Consider the following 9,655-nt stretch of genomic DNA (forward strand, 5'->3'; position numbering starts at 1 on the left):
TTATGGTAATTACATCCTAAAAGATTGCACAGGTAGCAGCTGTAAATGTAATGAAGTCTCGGACAAACTGGATTTTCTTTTACATCAAAAAGCATCTAATAGCTGAAGTCCTTCTAGATTCCTGAAAACCTACTATTTTTATGAGTGCTTCTACTACTCCTGGTAAATAAGCAGAGATCTGTGGAGCAACAAAAGCAGAAATGACCCTAAAGAAAAAAAAAAAAAGGGAAATTGGTACCTGTTAGAACAGTAAATGGGGACTAAATAAAAATAGTAAATGCATTTATCTGAAGGTTTTCATGTGTAGGTACTGAAAGTCTTGCTCTTTCACAGCATGAAAAAGTATTGACAGATCTCATTCAAGTGCTAGATGCACAGTGGGTGGTATATTCCACAACCAGAGGTACAAGATTCCCCTGAAATATCACCACGGTTGAGGGAAACTGCTGGCTGAAGTTCTGACCGTCCTGTTTCTATAGGAGGAAGGCACGAATGCATTTTAAGTTTTAAGATAATTATAACTACGTGTACAGAAACCATATATTTTGAATGTTGAAGAAACAAACAGTGAGGATTGCTGATAAACCTGATTCCTGGAAATCTATTCGACTTAATGTCACACTTCCATGGTTGGAAGCACACAGCTTTATCTTATCAGGCTGGTCAGGCAGGCTGATGAGTGTTTCTAGCTCATGACCTTTTATTTTAATATTTTTAAATCCATCCAAAGTGCTATAATGCATGAGAGGTGTTTTTGCATTGGCAGTATGAGCTGCTATTTGCTCAAGCCTGTTTTGCATCAACTCTCTCCAAGTTTCAAAGAGTGGGCAGCATACAAGAGGATGAAGGACACGGTTAAAGACCTGGATTTTGGTAAGAAGGTGGTGAGATCCTTTCAAGCTTGTGCATTAGCTGGGAAGTGGACCATGTCCATGTACATTGCTGCAGAAGGTTAACGAATAGAGCCTTACTCCAAAAGCCAGAGCAATCCAAACCATTCTTCCTAAATGTCAAAACCCTGTCAGAAAAGCCCATTATAAACGTGTGAGGAGTGTGTGGCTGCCGAAACCATTATTGTGCCAGTGAATGGAATGAATAATAGCGATGAATAATAGCAAAACAATAGCAGGAAAAATTGCCTCGTCACCCTGCATATATTAGGAACTAAATCACACCCAGGACACACGCACGAATCTGGCATTTGGCAGCACTAAGCTGCCTTCAGTCAGAGTCCCCTTATCTTTCTGCCTGTCTCTGCCGCGTCCTGGATGCACTAACAATAAGTTAGTGGTGACACTTTCCCTAACACTATATCATCCACGTGCAGAATTAAATTGAAGAATTGGGGAGGGAAAATGTGGCCAAATTTCAGCATTTGCCACGGGAGCAGTCTGGAAAAATGTGCAGCTCGCAAATTGTAATTAGCCTGCGTCGCAGTTGAGGCATGGAAACAGCTCCAGCTCTCAAAGGGGTAAACCATGGAAATAAAATTTCCATCTGAATAGAGCCCAGTGGGTTCTAAAATCAAAACATGAGAGTTCGTTTTTGCTACTGCTATTTAGGAATGCTACATTTGCAAGTGTATGTTCAACTGAGATTAGGAGGCAAGAAAGAACCTTTTCATTTTGTTTCACTTTTTCATTCTGAAGGATGAGAGCAAAACAGACCAATCAATAACAATAATTATAATTTTTTTTTTTTTATTGATTGTTCAGAAGTCCTTAAAGACATCATCATTAACTTAAAGATAACTCGAGGAAATTTATGAGGTTTTTAATTCTCTTTTGACATAGCAATTGTGATTTCTGTATTCAGATGCTCAGCCTTCCTGGCTCCAAAGCCAAGACAGAATTAGTGAGGATGAGACTTGGTAAAATTTAATAGAATAATTGACACAATTTGGCTTTCTTGCTTTTTCTCACTGGCACATTCAACAGATGAGGCTATATTTTGCAAAGCAGAGGATCTACAGACTTCACCTCTCCTGTCCAGCTGCCTGTTGCTTTTTATCCATATGATTATGTATCATCCTTCTTGCACCCACTACGTTATTCGTGGGCAATTTTCACATTAATGAGAGATTCCAGATAGTGAGTCCTGGAAGCCAACACATTTTAAAGGAAAACAATTCTGCTAGAAACTTCATGGCTTATCCAAGTCAGTTGGCCACACATGCATTGTTGTCCCAGAAAATAAATACTTGCTTCTTTCAATCTATTTATGGAGCACAGAAGAAAGCACTTTTCAGCACATCTCCTGTGACAGTGCTCCAAACTCCACATTAAACTGCCCAGAAGTTCCTCAGACTTTGCTCCCATTTCTTGCAGGGACCTCTTGTCACCTACTTTATCAGTCCCGCTTGACACTTCTAATGGCCCCTTGCAAAATGCACAGCTGCCTCTGTCTGCATACTTCTGAGCGAGCTGTATGTAGTGCATTATTCTGCAAAGCATTCAGGGGAAACACAGGCTAGAAGTTTCATGTAATCAATTCCTCCTTTCTAAACCACAAGTTAAAAACAGAAGTGCAAGCCAAGGTAAGAGATACAAGCATGAATAAATAACTGTTTTCTCTGGAACTGATTGTTGGCCCTTGGTTTGTCAATAGTATATTGCTTTACTTCATAAAAGACCAGGATAAGTGACCTTGTTCCCAGGCAAATGAAACTTGGATATATCATACAGATGACATCTTGAGATTTAAGAAGGGTTTTTTTTTTTTTTCCCAACTACACTTTCTCTCAGGGCACTACGCTATCGCCTTTGTGCAGAGGAAAAAAAAACAAACTAAGAATTAAGCAATAAACTCACTAATCCTGTCTGATAGGAGCAATCTGTAGGAAGAATTTCAGGTATCTATATTGTAAGTACAAAATATCAAGGACATTGTATACACCATCCATGGGACTGAGGGAAGAAGGAAAGAGATCTCTTTCCACATCGCTGCTGTTGTCACTGGTGTTTGGACCACACTTGGGCAATGTAGGAGGAAGTATTGTGGGCTATGTTTTGTTTCCATCATAGCAGATCCCTAGAGTTGAACAGTCTAAAGCCTGCATCGAAAGAAGAGTCCTTACTCTATAAGACAAACGTGTAAGAGTCTTTAATTGTATGCTGAGTTGCTTGGTTTATAAGAAGACATCTGATTTTCAAAACAGTGTAATGTCTAAGGGGAAACATTAAGCAGCAGACTCCTAAAAAAACCCCACGTTCCTGCTTGGCCTGATTTTCTTTCTTCCTTATTCTGTCTCTTATTCAGTACAAATAATATGTATGAAAAATGTCTTATTCTTTTTAGCAGGTGCTCAGCCTCTTCCTGGGTCAAATTTTCTATAATTACATTCGTTTTACACAAGAGTTCATTTATCCCTATCAACTTCATCTTATGAACACATTATGACTTGTTCAAGACCTGGCCATTATGAGTATGCAATGTTTATACAATGTGCTGCTTTATCATTTCAGTTCAGTAGGAGGTTCTTTTGCTTCTGAATTATCTGACAATAGCTTTATTTATTAGCTATCAAGGATTTTATAAAATTATTATGTTTTACCTACCGGAGGAACATGCATGGTTCAAGCATTTTTATGTAGTGATCGCATGCACAGCAAGTTTTTACCTCTGAATATTCTTGGGTATAAATTTTTTGTCATCAGCATACAGGATAACTGCATTAAAATCTTAGTAAATATTGCTGAAGTAAGGCAGCAGCTTTCATCTGTAATACACCATCTGATGTTTCTTAGCTACAAATGCCTTATCTATTAATAGATTACTGTTCATCTGGAACTTGTATCCACCAAAATAAGTTTTAAAATGTTGTCAGATCAGAGTCCTGCTGTTATTTTGAACACATCCATTAAGAGCTTGGAAAGAATTTATCTTTCCCAACATCTGCCTTCCTTTTCTGACCCATTTCTTTTTTCACGTATGGTAAATCATAATAGGGGTAAGTCGATGGCATAGACACACTGAAAGCTTCAGAAGTATTCACTTGAGCTTTGCTACCTCAGTGAAATGCAGACACTGGGTGTGGAAGTGGCTGGTCATTAGAAGGTTTCCTTCTCTCTCTGAAGTGGCAAGAGAAGAAAGCAAATGCATCCTTTGTCTGCAACTAATTTGGAGTTATGGCTTAACAGCCAATGCATTTCGGACTGATTTTTCCAAATGAAAATCTTTCATAGTTTTCCTGTGAAAAGAAATTCAAACACTCTGGAAAATGTTTTGTTCTGATACAGATTTTAGAGTAAGAAACAAGAAGTGGAAACCTGAAAATCTGCCAGGGAGCGATTTCAAAAATTTGCCATATGTCATACAAATTGAAAATACTCATATTTTTGCTAACATAATTGGAGAAAAAAAAAAAAAGTTACAGCACATCAACAATTGATGTTGTTGGTTAGTGTAATGTGGTTCATTCACCCTCCACACTAAAATAATTTTGCAACCCACAAGCTATTTCCCAGAGCTTTAGAATGCCCTTTAAATATATTGTGTGGCTGGCACTGCTTTGCCCAAAGCAAACATGCACCTCAGGCTTATGGACTATATTTCTTTCAGGGTTTTTTAGCTGCCATCACCTATTGATATTATTTGATTTGCAGCCGCTATTCAAAGCAAACAAACAAAAACTCACAGCTTCTTAAACTTTCCTCCACATAAGCCACTGATATTTACTGGGAGCAAGAGTGACAGATAGAGCTCTGTCACACCCGTCCTCACCTGCCTTTAGATATAAAAGCAAATGTTTAGCAAATTATTTCCTTTCAAGTTTTCAGCCTACCAATCCACTTTTCCTGCCACCCCTCCCTGAAGTATCTGATGCTTCCTTCCATGGCCATTACCATCAGCCAGGATGGACAGAGTGGGTGACTAGTGGTCCCCACAGCAGCATCTTTCCCACTGAATCCACTGCCCATGAAGTTGCACAGGTGGCTCAGCTGCTTGCAGACCACCCAGTTACCAACCTGCTCGAAATAAGCTCCTGCCAGCAGATGTTTAAGGTGTTAAATGTGTGGTCTGTGCTGGGGGAATCCCAGAGAAATGCCCTAAAAACACTTTTCCAAACTCTTGTTTGACTGGTCCCTTGTAAAGCTCAGTAGAGCCTCTGTCCTCCCCAGTACAATATTGAGCCACCCACCAAGAGTAGGGTCCTGGGCTGCTGGCCCCAGCTTCTACTGCTGTGCAGGTGTTCCTCCAGCCATGGTATCATTGATATTTCCTTTAGCTGAGAACCAAGCCTCAGGTCCACAACTGTATTTCAGTGAAGCACCAGTTCAGATACTCTTTCAGCTCATTTTCCATTGGATATTTTTGGATGCTTCTGCCTTCTGCAGGAGGCTCTCCTCTTCCCAGCAAGCCCACAGGCTGCCCTTGGTTTCATTTGCACATAACAGCTTCCCACACATTAATGTTGGGTGAATCTCAACCTCCAGGCATTAACAGCAACTTTCCTTATGGCTTCAACAGAGACAGATTTTCCCCACAGGACTTGCTTTATCATGCCACCAGAGTTATTCAAATGCTGTTTTAACTGAGCAGCTGCAACAGGTATTGTTATTTGTTTGTTCTTCATGCCTAAAAAGAGCTACTTGGTGTCTCTTTGCAGTAAATTGCTGCCACAAAATTGTTTGGTTTAAAAAAAGGAAAAAAAAAAAAAAAAAGCTTTAAGTCTAGTGATTCAAACAAATCCTTATGTTTTAGCAACAGCTCCTTGCTTATATCAAGGGTGATGGTGGTTCAAGAAGAAGCTCCTTGCAGGAGACTAAAGCACCAGCTACCACACAATATTTAATTCCAACACCACTGTGGACCAAGAGTAACAAAATCTCACTGCAGTTTAATTTCTTCCTGAAGGAAATCTGAATGGTCATAACAACGATAAGCACTCAGCTCCTTGAAAAGACAGCTTCTTTTTTTCTTTCATAAGCCCTTTTAATGCAATTGTAGGAATAGAGCTGGGTGATTAAATTAAATTTATATGTTTCTCCTATGTAAAGAAATAAATATTTCCTTTTAAAGGCAATCTAGCCTGCACATCACAGAGTAACAGCCACTTTGTACAAGGCATGGATGTGGACTTTAATTGTTCCCCACAACAGGGGGGACAATTGTGATATTGAGTACTTCATCACTGCACACAATCTTGACATCAGCATCTTTGTCATTAATTAAAAATGAAGAGGAAGGCTTCATCTGATTATAGAGCTTAGCTGCAGGCACCAGAAAGTACAGGCAGGCATCCCTCAGGTGAACAACCCACAGGGCTCAACTGTATCTTTTTGTTGGGTTTTTTTTTTAAATAACATTTTCATAATATAGCCTGATTACAGTGATGTCTTTTTTTATTTATTTCTGCCAGAAAGGCAATAGTAATTAACTTGTACCATGGCCTGCAATCTACATGTAAAAGTTTACAATGCCTCTGTCACACGGCTGTAATAAGCACCATTTTACAAGGGAAAGTCGATAATTGAGGGATTGTTTGCAAGCATCCTGGCTTGCTGCAAAACCTGGGTGAGCTTTGGCTTATGCTCCCTCCCACTTCGTGCCAGCACACTGCCATCGACTCTGGTGTGGTTCGGTCTGATCGGCATCAGGCTGAGAACAAAATCTGTCAGCCTGGCTCCAGGGGAGCTGACAGCAGATCAATTTGCCTTGCTGCCTCCTCGACGGCAGCCCACAAGCATAACTAACCCAGCCACAGGTATATAAATATATTCTGACATTTAATACAGAACAAAATATACCTTTAGAGGTGGTGGCTGCTTGGGAGAGGGCTTCACATATATGCTCTTCAGGGAGCAAACACATGGCTTTTTTTTTCCCCATTAAATTTAATGGGTGAACACCCCTCTCCTTACCAACCTTTCATGCCTCCCCCATGTGCTCCTCCAAGTCCCTCCCTGCCCTTTGCAAGTCCCATCCACAGTGTTCAGCTCCTCTAACGTTAATATGCGAAACAGCATTTCCTAAATTACTGCAAACAAAACTATGAGAAGGATGGAAAATAATTAGCCATGTCTCAGTGCCTAATATGTTTGCATTGTTTAGACAGAACAGTTAATCATCGGTAAGACCAAAACATGTTGTGTGAATTTGGATTATAACTAATACATATTGAGCAGAATGTTATTAATTATATTTAAAGGGAGTATTTGATATTATTATTCTTGAGAAAGTGAATGCAATTAATTATATTACAATGCTCTTGCAGGATTCCTGTGGCAATACTGTGCAAAGAGCCGTTTCCTCTTAGAATCTTCTGTTCAGAAAGTGGGTTCTTGAGGCAAGCAAAAGGCACCACGAGCCAAAGTCCTTTTCCCATTAACACTCCTGAAGCACTGAGTAATATTGAAGGGGTCAGCAAGAGGCTGCATTTTTAAATAGAGGGTAAACTTTGCATTTGCTTCCAATAGTTGGTCTCTTGAAATGTCACTTATTCCTTTGGGTTGGGAATTGGCAAAGGACAGTCTCCATGTGGTCCCCACTGCTGGGCCCAAATCCCCAGAAAGGACATCTGAGGGAGGGAATTGGATCCCAGATTTAATTAGAAGTGCAGTAGTTCCAAGCGTTTTCTCTCTAAAATGGCTCTTATTGCAGAAAAGAAAAGCTTAGGGCACTCTTTTTTTTATTTAAAAAGCCAGTTGTATTAATTCAGCCAAATTTTGCATTAGCATTGCACTATAGCTTTGACAGTTTGGTTCCCTGAAAATTGCAATAAAGGCTCCATTACGTTCCATTCTGTCCCCATTTGTCTCGTACACCATTGCCTTGCCTTTGGCACAATAAAAATAATCTTTAAAAATAGTACCATAAATGGATTGACTTTGACCTTCTGAGTATCTTGTCAATAAAATAAAAGTGATAAATCTGTTTCAGAGTGCCACTGGCGTAACATTAAAGCAGAATTATAATCTGAAAAGTGACATTTGAAAAATTATATTATGGGGAGGGGTCTTATCCTCTGTCAACAGTGTCACATAAATATGCTCTATTGACAGTGCAAAGAGGTGATTTTGCCAACTGCCAGGCTCCCTCCCGAAACCAGGTTGTGCAATCCCTGCGTTGTGCTCTCTGCCTCTTACATCATCATTAGCAATTAAAGATTAATGCAGCAAGAAATTAGCTGAGCCTTCTGTTGCTGATACATAAAATGGAGCAACTTCACTTTGGTCTCCTCCTGTGACCCACTCTGCAGTGCTAACACAACAAAAATGGACTTTGCCTCCTAGAGAAATGGTGAAGATAACCAAGAACAGGCCCTTTTTTCTACATCATCAGCTTTTTGAAAATTAAAAAATGTTAATAGAATCACTGCAAGGCTCCTTTTTCTTAGGTGATGAGAATATTCTGGAAATTGAATATTCTGGAATACTCTGAATATTCTGAATAAATAATGAATAAACTGAATATTCTGGAAAAAATCAAGAAACATGAAAATAAACAGGGCAGGCATATAAATAAACATACGTCAAGGGGCAGTAGTTTTGATTCAAACTTTGTGATGCATGCACAGTAGCTCTGCTGCATTTGGCTTTACGGGTACATGCCTCAGGTGAGCCTGACCTATGCCCTGAATATTTGCAAGCCTAACTTGAGCCTATTTCTAAAATCCTAACCGAAAGACTGATGGGTTTTCACCATTTCTTTTTCTCTTTTTAGCTTTTTTTTTTAATTATTCTAAATACGTACTTAAAAGTATGTGATGTGCACTTTATACTTGAGCATAAATTTATATTGTGATTAAAATGTTCATGCATATAGTAAACTAAATTAAAAAAAATATACATTTTCAAAGATTACAAGACTTTGGAACCTCAAAACATTACTTGATTTACGAGGAGGAGTGATTCAGATGTTAATCCCTAACACTAGAGTGACATCACAGTCAAAGGATTAAGGTTTCTGGTTCTGATTCAGATTTGATGAAAATCTAGATAAGTAAAATCTTGATGTTACCAAACTTCCAATTTTAAATATTTAATTCCAAATTTGATCTTTTCCCAGTATTTGCCTTGAAAATTAGCCCTATCCTAAACAGAACCTGAACATAAGAGGATGTACCCCCCTTTAGGCGGTTATTAACAGTATCTAATTGAATTAACTTATTTAATCATTGTCCTTTTTCTCCCTTTCCAGCTCCCGAGTGCTCCCCAGAAGGACACCGCATCCTCCGCAATCCCTACCGCAGCACCAGGTTTGACTCGCTGGAGCTGCAGCGAATGGCAATTCAGGACCTGGTTTGTGACCACTCTTTGCCACCAGCGTGGTACCGTTTCATGATCAATGACAGGCCTGCAGAAATGCCAACAAGATGTGTCGAAGTCAGTAAAACTTAAGCACTAACCCTGGTGAAGTTGAATAAACCCTTTGATGTAGTTTTCCTTTCCAGCCACTTCTATACTCTTGTATAGAGTATAGAAAACCACTTTTCCCATAATAATAATAATAATAATAATAATAATAATAATAGCACTATCCTACCCAAGGGCAGTAGTCAGAGACCAGGATCCCTATGGACTGGGCATTATTCAAACATAAAACAAAGTGTTTTCCAACTCTAAAGAGAGATACTTAGTAATTCACATATATCACCATAAGTTATACTTTTTCCAAGCAATTCTGTTCCTTTAAGAATAGATTCTGGAACCTG

At 39.2% G+C, this 9,655-nt stretch overlaps 1 protein-coding gene across 1 annotated transcript in view; it reads left to right on the forward strand.

Moving 5' to 3' along the window:
- Positions 1-9,141: 9,141 nt before the first annotated feature.
- LOC104532437 (von Willebrand factor D and EGF domain-containing protein) overlaps positions 9,142-9,655 on the forward strand; it is a gene marked incomplete at both ends in the record, with an annotated part of 138,878 nt that continues 138,364 nt past the window's right edge. The window contains one exon of the mRNA XM_029087386.1: positions 9,142-9,326. Coding sequence (XP_028943219.1) covers positions 9,142-9,326 — 185 coding nt within the window. The remainder of the gene's footprint in view (positions 9,327-9,655) is intronic.

This window comes from Antrostomus carolinensis, unplaced genomic scaffold (assembly GCF_000700745.2).
Source record: "Antrostomus carolinensis isolate BGI_N321 unplaced genomic scaffold, ASM70074v2 scaffold771, whole genome shotgun sequence".
In the NCBI taxonomy this organism is placed as follows: Eukaryota; Metazoa; Chordata; class Aves; order Caprimulgiformes; family Caprimulgidae; genus Antrostomus; species Antrostomus carolinensis.